At 61.5% G+C, this 16,426-nt stretch overlaps 3 protein-coding genes across 3 annotated transcripts; all 3 read right to left on the bottom strand.

The window, feature by feature from the left end:
- Window positions 1-40: 40 nt before the first annotated feature.
- Window positions 41-4,576, bottom strand: CHLRE_06g307800v5 (uncharacterized protein). Its single transcript, XM_001691314.2, has 9 exons — window positions 4,327-4,576; window positions 3,724-3,995; window positions 3,344-3,442; window positions 2,703-2,826; window positions 2,165-2,328; window positions 1,814-1,875; window positions 1,598-1,684; window positions 1,254-1,318; window positions 41-801 (listed from the first exon to the last, which is right to left on the bottom strand). Exons 1-9 carry the CDS (start codon window positions 4,483-4,485, stop codon window positions 682-684), a joined length of 1,152 nt encoding a protein of 383 aa, XP_001691366.1. The 5' UTR covers window positions 4,486-4,576; the 3' UTR covers window positions 41-681.
- Window positions 4,577-5,101: 525 nt separating this feature from the next.
- On the bottom strand, window positions 5,102-9,340 carry CHLRE_06g307750v5 (uncharacterized protein). Its single transcript, XM_001691315.2, has 11 exons — window positions 9,166-9,340; window positions 9,013-9,056; window positions 8,410-8,548; window positions 7,920-8,007; window positions 7,582-7,634; window positions 7,252-7,286; window positions 6,971-7,132; window positions 6,618-6,686; window positions 6,198-6,302; window positions 5,982-6,082; window positions 5,102-5,790 (listed from the first exon to the last, which is right to left on the bottom strand). Exons 1-11 carry the CDS (start codon window positions 9,230-9,232, stop codon window positions 5,682-5,684), a joined length of 972 nt encoding a protein of 323 aa, XP_001691367.1. The 5' UTR covers window positions 9,233-9,340; the 3' UTR covers window positions 5,102-5,681.
- Window positions 9,341-9,475: 135 nt separating this feature from the next.
- On the bottom strand, window positions 9,476-16,356 carry CHLRE_06g307700v5 (uncharacterized protein). Its single transcript, XM_001691316.2, has 13 exons — window positions 15,991-16,356; window positions 15,534-15,803; window positions 15,200-15,283; window positions 14,975-15,043; window positions 14,823-14,889; window positions 14,594-14,700; window positions 14,266-14,346; window positions 14,082-14,136; window positions 13,761-13,933; window positions 13,446-13,585; window positions 13,128-13,200; window positions 12,241-12,366; window positions 9,476-11,779 (listed from the first exon to the last, which is right to left on the bottom strand). Exons 1-13 carry the CDS (start codon window positions 16,060-16,062, stop codon window positions 11,630-11,632), a joined length of 1,467 nt encoding a protein of 488 aa, XP_001691368.2. The 5' UTR covers window positions 16,063-16,356; the 3' UTR covers window positions 9,476-11,629.
- Between the last annotated feature and the right edge of the window lie 70 nt (window positions 16,357-16,426).

Raw genomic sequence — 16,426 nt, 5'->3', positions numbered from 1 at the left:
CACTGACAGTTTGGCACACACGACCACGTGCCCACACACGCGGCTGTCATGGTATACACATACTGCGATCCGCCTCCTCCAGCTGCCACCCCTGAGCACTGCCACCACGCCACGTCACCAGCCTCTAGTCAGCGCAGCTACCCGCACAGCCTTGTGACGGAGCCTCCAAACCCTCCGGCGTTTAACCAACCGCGGAGCACCCAAGTCCTCCGGCGTTCAACCAAGCCGACGGAGCCCCCAAGTCCTCCGGCGTTCAACCAGCCGCGCATTAGATCGCCAAAGCCTCGCCGTCGCAACTTGATTGCTGATTGCTGGGGACCTGGGGTCTGGGACAGTGCACACTACGGGACTACGCGCCCCTTACCCTGTCGTCCCATCGCCCCCACTTCCCAGGCCCCACGACTGCACACCTGGCACACACACACATCCGCGCGCCCTCGCGCCAATGCCGGGCTCCCGGCAGCCGCCTCACAGCATGAAAGGCCCAGGTCCTGTTGTCATCGTTCTCAATTTGTCCGCAGGGTCATTGGGCAGGCTCCACGACATACCTAGACCCCCTTACATCCCCCCATCAACCCGTACTTCACATGAAGGGCACCCCACCCCCCCGATCTCCCTGGAGCCTGCGCCGCGCCTTCGCGCCCCTAAGAGACCCCTAGCTACGCCTGTTCCTCATGTCCTCTACTTTTCCAGGCTGAGTGTGAAGAACAGCTCTTCAGCCAGCATGGACAGCTCGTTGGTCGACTTCTTGGCGCGGAGGGGCCGGGTGGAGATGGCCTTGGACAGCGTGAGGTCCTCAACCTGCGGGGGGGGAGGGGGCGGGTAGGGTGAACCCCACGGGCGACACCGTGGTAAATGAGGAAAGCACTCCCCACGGCCACCGCTGATGGTTGGCAACATAAAATACATAAACTGGCAGCATTTGAAGTCCTCGGCAGAGATTCTTCCACGCTAACAGTAAAGGATGGCTGTCATGCGTAGTGGACACGGCACGCTAGTATCATAGTATGCGGCTGAGGCGCGCGGTAGGGTCAGCACAATGCGTGCACAAATGCAGCAAGCAAGCAGTGCGAAGGGCTTCGTGCGAGAGTTGCGAGCAGCAGAGTTCGAACACGCGTTTGTGGCCACGGCCAGGCGCGGCTGCCCGTGGCGGGCTGGGGTGGGATTGCGGGATCCAAGCCCAGCAGGCTGCGCGGGACTGAACTCACTGCGCCCTGCAAGTTGGCGCGTCCAAACCTCCAACCCCCACGCACCTTGCCCCAGCACATGGCCTCGCCCCAGTCCGCCTCAAAGAAGTTTATGAAGAAGTGCGCCGAGCCTGGAAGTGTGGAGGTGTGGGTGTGTGGGAGGAGGCGGTATTTGTGTGAATCTGTAGCCCATGTGGGTAGGCATGTCCGAGTCTTGGATACGTAGAGAACCGGACCCAGAAGGGAAGGATGGCATGAGAGGTGGAAAGCTGCTGCAAGAGAGGGAGCACGGCGGTCGCTGCAGCGCAGCATTGGACCAGCAGAGGGCACCAAGGCACGTACCAAGGCACCGGGCACATCGCATCCTACCCAGCGCCCAAGGCCCCTGCCCGGGCCCCCAGCCCGCACACCTGCCGAGCCGGCACGGCACACGTGGCCGGGCGGGATCTTGGGCATGGGTGCGGGCGGCGTGAAGTTGCCGGAGGCCATGTAGGCGCCTGCGGAGGCGGCGGGTGTGTGTGTGTGGGGGGGGGGGGGGCGGCGCGGGGGATGGTGATGGTGGCGGCTCGGTGCGAGCATAGCTTGCGAAAAGCGGTGTTACCCGCGCACCCACTCAGCCCACCCACCCGGCGTGATGATGATGCCCTGTATGCCAAAGTCCTCGGCGCGGTAGAGCTTGCAGCCGAAGCTGACACGTGCAGCCGAGGGGGCGGGGCATGGATGGGAGGGGCGGGGACGGGCGGGGAAGGAGAGGGCACACGGCAATACGGTATAAGGTCGGGTTGGCAAGTGAGGCCAAATCAGCTTAGCCCTAATGGACACAAACTGAGATGATGCCAGAACCACTGCCAGCACCTGACCACCTCACCACCTCACCGCCTCCTTTACATGCCCATCAACCTCCATGAACCTTTTGCACCCTCCCCCTCTCCCCCTCCCCCTCCCCCTCCGTCCTCTCCCCCTCTCCCCCCGCTCACCATGTGCCCCCGGTGGCTGCCATCATGGCCACCTCCCGCCGCAGCTCCCGCACCACGTACGGCGCCAGGGCGGGCAACAGGGCGATGCGGATGTCCCCCACGGGCGTGTGCAGCACCAGGGTGCCGTACTCCCTGTACTGCTCGCCCAGGTCGTCATAGACCACCTGCACACACACACGCAACCCGGTAAGTATACTCTGAAGGTAATACGCGGCCGTAACTCTGCATCGCATACACTGTCCTACGCGTAATGTTTTCCTTGTGCTCTTTAACACACGCAACCCGCACCGGGCGTGTGTTTTAAAAGCACCAAATGCGCGTGTACGAAAAGGGCGAGGGGGAAACATGATGGCGCCTGCCCCCGTGCAGTTTGCACCCTTTCTCTTGCTTACACCTACCCATGATCACCAACACGCACGCATACACACACACACACTCACACACACACACACACACACACACACACACACACACACACGCATCTACTGTCCTACGCGTAATGTTTTCCTTGTGCTCCTTAACACACGCATCCACCCACCCCTGAGGTCCACATGGAGGTGCCGTTACCCAGCGGCACGTCCCCGCGCGGCAGCGTGTCCTGGTGCTTCAGCCAGCAGTCACCGTGGCGGGCGCCGCAGCGGGCCTTGTCGCCGCAGTACACCCTGAGGCATCGCGTGCGAGCAGGGAGAGGATGAGCAGGAGGGAGAGGATGAGCAGGAGGGAGAGGGAAGAGCTGGCAGATGTCGTTGGAGGGCTCACGCTCCCGGCTCGGCGTGATGTTCCCGACGGGTGGAGTGTGCAGCACACGCGGCAATATACGCGCGCGTGAATGCACACACTCGCCCACTCGCCCTCAAGTTTCCGCTTCCTAAATGCATGCACGTACACACGCACGCATGCACACACCCACACACCCACCCACCCACCCACCCACCCACACACACACACACACACACACACACACACACACACACACACACACACACACACACACACACACACACATACACACACAATGTAACGGCGGGCTTTCGCTTCGTTTTCTAACACAGTGTAACACCGCACCCACAATGCTCGAACTCCCGGCCCCAAATACGCTGGGCTTCATCTGGCTGCCCCCAAACCCAACTCCTTCAATGCCTCTCGCCCGCCCCCACCCGCCCGCCCCCTCGCCCCCACCAGGTGTTGCAGGTGGTGCTGGTGGGGCCGTTGCGCTCCAGGCCCCCGCGTGCGGCGGTGGCGCGGTGCGCGTGGCAGGCGGCGCAGCAGTCCGCCATGCTGTTTGCACCCAGGTGGTGGTTGGGTACAACATACATACAGGCACATATAAGTTTGTGGTTAGTCATGGTGTATGGAGCGGGCAGGCGCGCACGCACGGTGTGATCATACCCCCCCCACACACACACACACATCACCCCCACACACAACGGGTTGGCCCTGCTGGCAAGTCAGCGCACGGCGCTTTGCGCAGCCAACATGGACAGCCGCGCCCTTCCTGCAAGCACCCATGCGTGCTTTCCCTGACCCACAGCCCCAGCCCCACTGCGGCCCACTCCCACCTCTTGGTCTTGTGGCTATCGCCCCACACCAGTGCGTTGCCCCAGAGCTCCGTGCCGTGCGCGATGGGACACTGCAGCCCTGCCAGCGCTAGCGTCTGAAGTGCTGAGCCGACGCCATCCCCCGCCGCCAGAGCCGCCTGCTGCTCTAGCAGCCGCTTCCGCTCCTGATCCTGCTGCTGTTGTTCCTGTTGCTTCTGTTGCTTCTGCTCCTGCTCCACTTCTAGCAACTTGGTGATATGGTCCGCCACCCGCCCTATCCCCGGGTCAGCGGCCTGCAGGCAACGCAACAAGCGGATGTGACAATGGCGCAAGCTGCGTTTGGAGCTTGGCGTGGAATGGGCTGATGTTTGAGGTTGAAGTTGCGACTATGTATGGGAGGCGTTGTGTTTTTTTTGGGGGGGAAGGGCAATTGAATCATCAGAACGGCGCCAGTGTCCACCTGATGAGTTGGGGTCATGTCAACCGCGTCACGGTCAGCACGCAGCCCCAGTCCCCGGCCCAAGCGATTGGGGCCTGTGGCGCCCCGCCGGCATCCCCAGAAGCCCCCGCTTATCTCCTGGCACTCCGTAAATGCGCATGGTGGCATAGACCTTGCGGGCTTGCCTGATGCTCCCAGCTCCTTAGCAGCGCCACGACATGCTGCACGTCGCTGATTTCCCCCCGTGCTGGGTGAAAGATACAAGTCGTCTTTACAACAAAGATAACTGAGAACCCAGCACAGAGCGCCGCTATGCCGGCCAGTGTGAGGCTTGTTCTTGACATTCCCACAACTGTTTCCAGTCGCTGCGCAACAGCCCTCCTAGCTCAGCGGCTTTCACGCAAACAATGCAACATGATGTAAGAATGCGTTAAAATTAATCATGTGAGTTCGCCAGAAGACTTGATGAATCGCGCTTCCATCGCCAGCTGGCACGAACTGTGGAATGCGCATGCATGCTCGGCAATGAATGCCTCCCCCTGCTTCCAGGGGAGGCATAAACTGGAACGTGTGTGTGGGGGAGATTGAGTTCGAAACTTAGCCTGGCGGCAAGGGCGGTCCGGGCGTCCGGCTTACCGCATAGGGTCCCTAGGGTGGAGGCCGTCGTGCTGGTGGCTGCGGCCTGTCATCCCTGGCAGCCGCTGCATGCCGACTGCTCCGGGCCCTGCCACAAGCAGTGCACACGCACCCCTGGCACGGGCACCATGGCGCCGGGCGCCTGTTGGCAGGGCGTAGGGCGCATGGACGTGTCCTGCACGCAAGTCCCGGCCAGACATGCAAGACAGGCACTATGCGAGTTTCCTTGGGGGTGGCAGCTGCACGCGGGGGAGGGGCCTGGCCGTCATTACCGGTGTGTGTGCGTGTTTATGTGACTCGGCAGCGAGAGGCGCCAGCTTCATGCACGCATACATGTTACACTGATATGTACTTCCCTTGCATTTAATTGCAGCTCCCTCTTGAACAATTTGGCTGTTGCATGCAACACCGCAAGCACGTTGCCCCTACCGTGCCGTACTGTAGGCGCTGCTTTCACGTCTGCACACATTCAATGCCTGTCCAACCAACACGGCACCACCAAAGCAGTGGACACGATGCGATTAGAAGGCTTGGGCCATCAAGGCACCAACGTTGGGCGCTTGTGCATAAGACGATAGATGACCCTTTCCAACTTTTTGAACACACAATCACCATGCAGTTGGCACCCCTGCAGTACCAACTGCAAGCAGTGGAAGTGGACCCGGCGCACGACAATAAAACGTATGTACTAGAATTTCGAAGCGTGGCAGAGACGAACAAACAAGCAAGGTGCATTAACACTCTTGAAGCGCGGTTGACAAAGAAATTCACAATCAAGCTTCATTAGGATCCAGCTTGACTACTACTACGTTTTCCCGACGCTTGAATCATGCCCGGTGTTAACAATGAAATGATCTTGAGTTTCCGAGAGCAGAATATATAACGAGGCGGCGGCGCGTAGGGTTTAGGCGGAGGGGGCCGTGGGGATGGTGCAGGTGGCGGGGATGGGCGGGCCGCTGGGCGGGTACGTGCCAGCGTACACGCCGTTGGTTGCCACGCAGCCACCCTCCACGCTGCGAACGGAAGCAGCAGAGGAGTCGCATGGTAAGTGCATTGTACTGCGTGTTCACATAAACCGTCAACTCCATACATTCAACCATGCATGCACGCCTCATCAATCTGGTCATCTATCCACAGCAGCGACACGTACGCACGTGACCCTGTGAGTGGCGGCGGGTTGTCAAAAGTATGTTAATGCGCGCACCTGTAGAAATCCTTGTACTCGACGTAGAAGGCCTTGCTGGTCTTCTTGAAGCACAGCTTGCGCGGCAGCAGCTGGGCCTCGGCCATGTTCTCGGGGTTGTGCTGTGGAGGGTGCGGGAATGTGTGTGCAGCACGCAGAGGGTGAGGTGTGGCGGCGAGCAGTGGGTGAGGTGTGGCGGCGAGCAGCAACACGACAAACGGCTTTATGTGTGCTCACCACCAGGGTGCGGCAGAAGGTGTAGCCCACGGCCCGGCTCAGCATCATCTGCTGGGAGACCATGGGCTCCAAGTAGGCGATGCTTCCGTCCCACTGGCCGTAGATCTGCAGGTAGGCGCGGCGGCAGGCAGCGGCAGGTGGCCAGGTGCGTACGTAGCTACGTAGGCAGCATGCGCGCGTGTGCGACGCTGGGCGCAGAGGCGGGGTAGGCGGGGCGGGGACCTCCCTTCTCATGCATACCGTACTCACGTTCAGTCTAGGCAGTCCCCGCTGCCCCACGCACACACACCCTCGTGTGTCGACCCTTCCCCCTTGTGCGTTCCTGACTTCCCTTCTTACATGTACAACTCCCTCCTACCCGCTGCACACCCATCCACTGCACACCCAAGTAACGCCCCAACCAACCAACCAGCCGCCCACCTGGGTAAAGTTGAACTGCTTCTGCTGCTTGAACTCCTCACCGCTCAGGTCGTACAGGTGAGAGCCCATCTGCGCGCACACACACACACACACACACACACATGCACCATCGAAGCTTAGACCGGTGCGGCCGGGGAGGAAGCGGGTTTCACACATGTCATACACGAATGCACGGCAACGCCGTACACATCTAGGCGTGGCGCGTGAACCTCCATGTGGTGAGCTGTGCTGACGAGAGCACGCCGCTGTTCCCATGCACACGCACCACGCCGACTCCAATCGCCCATAGGCCACATACAGCTCGGCGGCACAGCCCCGCACGACCACAGCCCGCCGGCACAGCACCCACTCACTGCCCACACGGCGTCGCCCAGGTTGGTGATGGGGCCCTGGACGTCGCCGGGCCAGCAGGAGGCGGGCACGGGCTTGAAGACCTTGTTAAAGGTGGCGTTGCTGAGGCCGCCGCACTCGCCGTGTGCGGAGGGGTTGTACTCGTTCCACCAGTAGTCGTACGGCTGCGTGTGGAGCATGAGTCAGCAGCGTGCCAGCGGTAAGAGCCGATCGACGGGTACAGGCGCGAAGTGCCCCCACACCCACACCCACACAGTGCCCCGCCCACACAGTGCCCACGCACCTTCATCATGAAGTGGAAGTCGAAGTGGGGGTTGTCTGGGGGCGCGGGAGGAAGAGCCGCGTACGGCACAGGTCGCAGAACGAATGCGTTACTGACATTTATCCCCTCCGGTAAAAGCAGCAGGGCCAGGCTAGGCTACCCGCGCCACGTCAGCGCTAGCTACACACTACAAATGTACCCCATCTAATACCGGCACAGCAGCAGCAGGCGGCCGCTGGTCGGCACATGTATGCGGCACACGCCCGCAGCAGCACCTGCTTCCCGCACTTCCCCACCCGCCCGCCGCGCCGTGCCGTGCCGTGGCAGCGTGCGAATGCGTGTGCGACTCACCGTAGATGCCGGGGGGCGGGTGGCCGTTCCAGTTGAAGCCCCAGTACAGAAAGCTGCACGTGTGTTGCATGGTGTGGTGGAGCGGGGGCCGTGTGGAGTCAGTGGAGCACAGGGGCGCGCAGTACAATACAAACGAGGTGTGTGGCAGCTGCCTAAATGGGTCAAGCGCGGCGGAGCCCGGAAACCGCTGGAAACCACCACGGGCTTGTGAGTGTCAGACTGTCAGGAGCCCTTGTCGGAAACTGTGCCTGGTAGAGCTCGGCCATGCAACAAGAGCTATCAAAACCACCAGGTCAGCAATCTGCACATTCGGCGCGGTCTTCGAATCAATCGCTCACGTGAAGGGGCTGTTGCCCACGTCGGGGAACATCTGGTTGTACTCGTTGCCGGTGTAGTTGAAGACCATGTTGGGGCCCAGGGGGATCTCTGCATGCGGCACACAGGCGGCACATGCGGTGCGTGCAGGGGGGGCACATGCACGAGGGCAATGGATGGGAGGTTAGTTGGCGACAGCGTGAAGCACGCGCGCACAGCAGGACACGCCCCATAGTGAGGCGAGCTGATGAGGGACGGCGTGCCCCCAAGCACAACATGCCGAGGATACGGTACTGTGGTGGCCCGTACCGGGGGCGGCCCTCATGCATTACAGGTGCAACTACACATGCAAGCCTGCTGGGCCTCGCTGCCTCCTCCACACACACACACACACACACACACACACGCACACGCACACGCACACACACACGCACACGCACACGCACACGCACACACACACACACACACACACACACACACACACACACACACACACACACGCGCGGGCCTCACCCATGCGGACGGTGGCGGGCAGGTCCTGAGCGCGGCGGATGAAGCCCAGGGTCAGCTCCACGCCCACGGTGACAACGGGTGTCATGGAGTCGTGCTCCTTGGGTACCTTGACGTACGTGCGCACATACTCCTTGGAAGCCTGGGGTGCGGGGATGTGGGGAATGCGGGGTCGCTTGAGCGCCGGGGTACGCACCGGAACGTGAGGCTGGTGATGAGGCGTGCTGCGTGCGGCAGGTTGAGGGCCGAGGCTAGGGGCGGGACCGAGGGCCTTTGCCGGGGGCGGGCCGTCTTCACTTGTGTCAGCTGCACCATGATGACAATGCTGCAAGCTGCGTGGAATACAAGCTTCCTGAATGTGTGGGATAGCCGGTCCAGGGGCCGCGGCGTCCCTCGGCGTCAAGGCGAGGCGCGAGGGATGCGCGGAACAGGCGCGTGGCGTCCTAAAACCACCCGTGTCACGTATGTGAGCTCAATGCATGGCTGCAAAGTAAGCTTCCATGCGCGTGCTGAACACTACGCGCAGCGTCCGACGTCTGTTTCCGCGGAGCTTCATGAGCGGTGCTTTTATTGTCCCGCGCGCGCGTCTCTGGAGTTAAGGCTTACCGACGGATGCTTGACCCGGTCTCCGAAAACGGTGATGGTGCTGCCTGAGGTTGCGGTTACAAAACGCGGCTGTGATAAGCAAATGCGCATGTGTTTCGGGAGTCCTCTGCGGCGCCGCGTTGACGCGTCAACCCTCGCGCGCGAACGCTCTACCTGCAGCTTGCGCCACCAGCACGAGCGTGGCCACGAGAGCGATGCACGCTTCACGGTGCGGCGCCATTCTGCCAGGTATGCTCGCCGCGTCACCAAGGTTACACTCGCGTCGCAGGGAGCGATGTAATAGCGCACGGCGCTTAAATCAAGGCACGAATCAGTGACTAGAAACAACACATGGATGGAAGTGCCGTGGCAATTTGAACAAAAAATTCCAACTGCCATTAGCCGAGGGAAGTTTCCCATCGTGCCGTACCGTCCCCGAGCAGGGGAGTGGCAGGAGGGTGGATGGGGGGGGTGGGTAGGTTTCACAGTCACATGATTACAAGGACAGCATTCCCGCGCGATGGGGCATCCGCGAACGTTTGCTAGATGCGAACTCAAAGGCTCAAATGTTCGAATGGTGACGTAAGCGCAGTTTGTATAGCTTCTCCTGCTACTAGGTGAGCGAGGACCTGGAATTCTGTTTGCTAAAGCTGCCCGGCGGGCTCCTGCCATCATGGCAACGCGAGCCACGATGACGCGCACCAACCATGAACCAACGCAGCGCTCACGCTGGCGAAGGGGAGCGAGTAGAAGCAATGAAATGTTACGTTGCCTTCCTAGAGACTAATCCAGGACCCAGTTTCCGTGACTGACGGGACGCCCTGTCGGGACGCCTTGCCTCGGGCCGTTGCGTTGACCTCGCCAACTGCTACCAGGGGATTCTCTCCTCGAGTAAGCGTACGTGCGCTTTTGAAGCCTTGGATATTCCGCGGCTGTCGTCCCACATGTAACCTCTATTCGCTACCAGGGGTTCCCCTGACTGCTACCCTCAGCCGCCGGCCATGTCAGCCATGTCATTGTGGCGTGTGCGTATAGCGGCTGCACACATGCACGCGGGCGACACAGCTCCGCTCAGATGACCGGCCCTGCCTGATCCTCAAGCCACACAGTGTATGCACCGCCGCAGCATTGCTCAGTCTGTCCGGGCGACATCCTACTGCCGCCCTGGCCCCCCGGGGCAACATCCCATCTACCGCACTGCGCGAGTGCGCGCCCCATACACGCACTAGCAGTGGCTCCCAGCACCAACCGCCACTGGTGGGCCCTGTCCATACGGCCATGACACCAGCAGTACATACTATCCTGCCACCAGTCCACACTACTAGCGAAAGAGGCAACGCAGCGTTCCAATGCTTGCGGCTCGCGGCCGGGCACACGCTGGATCCCAATACACACCCCTGGTACCCCATTGTTCTTACAAAGCAAGCAGGGGTTCAATCCTACTCCGCGGTCTCCGCCAAATCGCCAATCCAATCCGCCTGGGGGTGATCGGCGTCACACCCCCTCCCCCCAGTGCCCCCCCGCCCCAGCAGCCCATGACTTGTCTTGAGTTTAGGTATGGTGCCACGTCCCCCCGGTCCTGCCTCGTCCTGCCTCGTCCCCCACGTCGTCCTGCCTCGTCTTGCCTCGTATTGCGGTTAGTTCGCTGGCCCGTGTGCGCTGCGTCAGCAGGTCCCTCGTGTACCCAATGCATGCGGCTGGCAAAATGCTGTGCGCCAGTCTTGGCGGCATACGAAGCATGCAAGCCTCCGTGCCTTGCCCCCTCAGCCCGCCATTGCAAAACAACACTAAGGCCGTAGTTGTTTTGCTGCACATGAGACTGAGTACTCGTGTACTATCTACAACTGCCCAGGCGGTCCCTCACCGCCGGTTCGCAGGCCATCCTCCTGACCATCAAACGTGGCGGATACGTAAGCCCGCCGCACGCATACCTTGGAGTGTCCGGACTCCGAGTGGACTTAATCTGTGCATTATCACCTGTCCCACACACCACGCCACGCAAGCAATCCATGCATGAGGCGCTGCCGGGTGACGGCTGCCCCCGAGACACACACACACACACACACACACACACACACATACACACACACACACATCGAGGATTGGGCGGGAGCTTGGACTTAGCGGCCAGGAGTAGCGGCGCGGAGCTAGGAATCGTAGGAGTGCCTGGGCCTCACGGTACCGTGAGCACATGCATGGGTTTGCACCCTTGAGAGCGTGTGGACACTAATCCCCCCTCGAGGTTAGAGTAGCGGGGGTTGCGCGATTTCCGGTTGGTAAGACCGGCGGCTCAACGCAGCAGGTATGCGAGGTAACTTCAGGTAACATCCGTAAACCGTCGCTTTGCTGCATCGCATACACTGTCTTTGCGCAACGTTTTCCTTGTGCTCTTTAACACACACACACACACAGGGTTTTCGTTTCCATTGTAACACACACACACACACACGCACGCACACACACACACACACATACACACACACACACACACACACAGCCCGCTGCCGAGCGACAGCGAGCAGGGCGTCAACACCTCAACCTCACATGCACCCCAGCAAATGCATGCATGCAGCCCCATGCTGCACGCGCAGCAGTGAAGACAACGCTGCGGCTACCGCACACGTGCATGCACACGCACCTACATCCCGCCCATGCGCTGCAGCGCGCGCGACACCTCCGGCACCATCACGAAGTCCCGGAAGGTGCCGCCGCGCTGTAGCAGCGCCAGCAGCCGTTCCGCCAGCGCCACGTACGGGGTCCAGTCCGACACGTCCCGGTGCTGGCGCGGCTGTGAGGGGTCGACAACCGCATAGGGGGGGGTTGTAGATACCAGCCCATACTAAACCAAACCCAATGCAATAGAGCGAGGAGGAGAGCGTGGTCGATGCTTGACAACGGGGGGGTTACATTCATGATTGATTGTTTAAGAAGTGAAGGGGGGAGGGAGGGGGACGTCAGATTCCACCGTTGCCAGGAAGAGGTAGAAGACGCCAGGGCACAGCCCATGACACTCTGGAGCGGGTACAGGAGAAGGCCATACATCCAGCACCAACTGCAGTACCGTATGCCACTTGGCAGTTACATGCGTGAGGGCAGAATAGGACACGGTGTGTGCAGACGACCGCATCTTGTTATCCATGCGTGCGGTGCGGCAAAGGCCACTGGGCAACCTGCTGGGCCCCGGGGCCTGCGAGGGGGTGCTTGCGCACCAGCCACCCACTCAACTCACTCGCCATCCCATGCCCTCACCCGCTCCAGGTTGCATGTGGGGTCAATGGGGTGTATGATGCGGACGGTGCCATGCCGCCAGCAGTGGGCGAAGCGCACGCCGTCATTGTGGGAGTAGCCCCACTTGCCCGCGTTCACCGTCACCACCTGCCGCAAACACACACAGGGGCGTCCGAGGAACTAAAGCTCCAGTCGTAGGGCAGAGGTGCTGTGCGGCGGGTGCGGCGGCGTGGTGCGGTGCTATGCGATGCGTGCGGTGCAGTTCGTGCGGTGTGGTGCATTAGGTGTGATTCCGTGCGGCGCGGTGCGGTGTACACCTATAAAGGATCGCGTTATGAGCGTTGGGGAGAAGCGATTGGGGTGGTGCCTAGCCTTCCACCATGCAGCTATCACGTGCACGTGGTCAAACTACATCCCCGGACGCACCCACTCCCACGCACCCCCCCTGGGCTGGAGCTTACACCCACACCCACACCCACACCCACACCCACACCCACACCCACCCACCCACACACACACACACACACACACACATAGGGTGCGGAGCATGGACGCATACAGGTGCATCGCGGGGTCAGGCCGAATGGTTGCCCGTGGGGTTACAGGCTTATCGCGGGTAAGTATGACTACCTGGGTGACGGCAGCCACGCGACGCTCGGTAAATTGGTAGGTATCGGTAAGTAACTCCGGCGTCGTCTGGGCGGGCTTCGTTTTGTTGTTTTCTTTTCAACACACACACACACACACACACACACACACACACACACACACACACACACACACACACACACACACACACGCGCGCGCGCACGCGCACAGGCACAGGCACAGGCACAGGCACAGGCACAGGCACAGGCACAGGCACAGGCACAGGCACAGGCACAGGCACCACACACCCACACGCTCACCTCCGGTGTCCGCACCGCCGCCACCATCACCTCCAGGAACTTACGGAACAGCGCCAGCTTGTAGTCACTGCCGCTGCGCGCGCGTTTGCAATGACGAGTCAGGAATACCGCCGCCAAGTTGCCGTGCCGCTGCTGTCGTGTGCCAACAACCAACATGCGTACAATTAAACTAGTGTACCTTCAGAGGCCCTGACCGATAGATCCAGCCACAGAGGTTCGACGGCGCATGCAAGCAAGTGTGTGCTCGCCTGCTGTGTTCATGTGACAGGCGGGCCAAATGCAGAAAGTGCCACAGCCCAACGGCACGGGCCGGCCCACCTCGACGCGTGCTGGCCGCCCTCGCCCTGCCTGAGCCGCTGGTGGGCTGCCAGCACCAGCACCTCGAGTGAGAAGGACCGGATGTGCTCGTCGCCGCCGGGGCTGAGGCCGTTGACCAGCACACCGCCCTTGTACAGGCCCTGCACCGGAGAACCAATCAACAGGGTGCATAGCACATGAGGCAGACCTGCCTCCACACTGCGCGTACCACCAGCGCAGAACAGTGCAGCGGCGCAGCCCTGCTCCTTGGCTGATCCCCACCCAGAAGCTAGCAGGTACCGGTACGCATGCATGTGCACATGCACACGCATCCACCTTGACCCAGCGCATGACGCTTTTGACGTCGTCGTTGACGCTCTTGACGTACTCAACCAGGGCGCCGCCGTCGGCGCGCTCCCGGACCTGGTCGTACTCGGCGGCCCCGGGGTCGGCGAACAGGGGCCGGGCGAGCCGCACGTGCTGCGCCCACACCGGGTCGTCTTGTGTGCCTGCAGTAGCAAGAGGGGCAGCGCACGTGCGCACGTGCGCATGATGGATGGCAGCCAACACATGCAGGTAGCACCACGGCTTGGCGCCCTAACCTGACACGCACGAGCTGTGATCTACTTGCTGTCTCATGGAGGTGAGAACACCCACCGGACACGAGCTCGGGCAGCAGCATCAGATCCATCTTCATGCCGCCCACAAGGACCTGTTATGACGCGTGCAACACGCAAGGCAGCGTTATGTAACGTGCTACAGCAGCATGACATTTGCAAACGCGGAAGCCGGGTCTAGCCGGTACCCCTACCGGCACATCTGGAGGGCGGCGTCAGCTCACCCGCAGCACGTTTCCGTAGTGGGCGTCGTTGGCAATCTCTACCGACCAGCTGGGATCGGCCCTCTGTAGCGCGTCCTTCACCTGTGCGTGTGCGCAGGGGCGGCGGCCACGTGACAGCAGTAGATAGCTGCTTGGGCCTGCCAGTACGCGACACCCGCGGCATTGCCGCTCGTCCATGTTTCTCGTACATCATTATTACGCGCTCGCAGCTGCCCTCCATCGCCCAGCCCCCCCCCCCCGCAGTCGCAGCAACCACTGCAGAATAACACAGCAACTGCTCCATCTTCCCGTAACCCGTGGCGGTGTGCCCATCTCTTTCAGCACGCACATCGCGGCGCATGCGGGCCACAGAGCCCGGCCCGGTGTACGCCTCGCGCCAGAGCTCCAGGTCCGACACGGGCTTGCCGCCGTACTCGCTCACGTACAGCACCAGGTCTGGGCGTGGGTGGGAAAAGTTGCGGCCGTGTGTGTGGGCGTGGCCCTGGGCTCCAGTCGCGTAGGCGGATGCAAAGGTGATGTTTCCGCCCCCCCACACACACACACCGCTTACGGCTCACCGATATCAAACGCTTCCGTCACAAGCGTGCGGCGGCCCCAGCTGCCTGCCGGCAGGGTGCGTGGCACCTGCACACACAATGGCAGCAGGTCTGCTGTAGTCGTACGCCGCAACGCCCAGACAGCATCGTGCATGCGACCTGCCCTGGCTTACCTTGATGGATTCCATTCTTTGGACCAGCCTGATCACCTTGTCTGCCACGGCCTGCGCGGCCCGTTGCTCCTGTCGCAAGGGTATATGTATGTAGGGCCGCATGTGTGGAGCCGGAGAGCGTCTTAAGTCCCTCATGCAGGCCTGCGACATTCGGCGCCCAACTACTGCCTGCAAACACTGGTCCTGTGTGCCTCATCGCCGGCGGTAAAATAGATCCGGCCCCACCTCTTCACTGACGGTGGGAAGCAGGGTCAGGCGGTTGAACCCGTCGGCAAAGTCCTTGAGTCCAGTCGGGTTCTGAACTGTAGCCTGCGGCATTACATACAGGGGACAGGCCGACAAAACAGCAGAGCACACAGGAGTTCTCGACGCTGGGCTTCCGAGCTGTGTTTCCAACCGCTAAGTTTCCGGGGTAGGGGTTTGGGGCTGGGCGCGGCGGCCTGAGGTCCCGTGGTGTGTGTTTCCACGATGTCCCAGGATCTCTCACGATGCCCCACGAGGTCCCACGATGCACGCAGCTGTCGGGTGCCCGATACCCCAGCCTGCTGCACGCACGCACCTGCTCGATGCGGGGAGTCACCCAGGGATTCCTGGCCCGGAAGCCGCTCCAGCGGTCGTTGGCATCCTTCTGGGCCCGAAGCGACAGCAAGCCACGCGCCGCCGGTTGTGCCCGGCTGGCGCCGAGTGTTGAGCGGCCGCGGCCAGTCATCAGCCGGGCGTGCCTCGGCGCCGCGGCGAAGGAGAGCGAGGCAGGCCGGCGACCGCAGCCGCAGGTCGCGCCTGCAGTTGTGCGGGTGCTGGAGCCACGGCCGCCGCCAGCAGCAGCAACCTGGGACAGCATTTTGTACGGTGATACCTTGACGGCTGCTCTGATCTGCTCAGGCGCTCAGCAGCAGAGAATGCAACGTTCCCGGTTTCGGGGACCTGCGAGCTCTCCACAACACTCCGGCAGCACAACTCCGTGACAGAAATGCCGATTGGTAAGTTTTCTAGCGAGTTTAGCAATGGGCACTTGCCTCGTGCGCGTTCTGGGCGCGAGCTCGTTCTCCCGCTTGCTGGCGACAGGTAGGCACCCATGGGCCATCCATGGCAAGCGCGCTCCAGACCAGGCTGGCGGTCGGCAGTGGTAGAGGTAAGCGAGGCCGCGTTCCACGCGCTGACGCAAAAAGACAATGCTACCGGCCATGTTGTAGGAGCGATGATGGTGTGTGTGTGTGTGTGTGTGAGAGAGAGTGTGTGTGCGTGTCCCGCGAGAGAAGGGGCAGTGGCAACCGGTCGGGTCTGTGCGCGCCACGCGGCGGCACGGTCCGGTGCTGGATCCGGATTCTCAGTCCGGTCGACACCAATCTGTGCTAATATCGGGAAGGCAGCGAGCTTTGGGCATGACCAGAAGCAGATGGTGCGATGACCCTGTAGACACGAATTCCGCCACCACGTAAAACCGCACCGTCA

Source organism: Chlamydomonas reinhardtii, chromosome 6 (genome assembly GCF_000002595.2).
Source record: "Chlamydomonas reinhardtii strain CC-503 cw92 mt+ chromosome 6, whole genome shotgun sequence".
NCBI lineage: Eukaryota > Viridiplantae > Chlorophyta > Chlorophyceae > Chlamydomonadales > Chlamydomonadaceae > Chlamydomonas > Chlamydomonas reinhardtii.
This window is presented reverse-complemented; position numbering and strand designations above follow the sequence as displayed.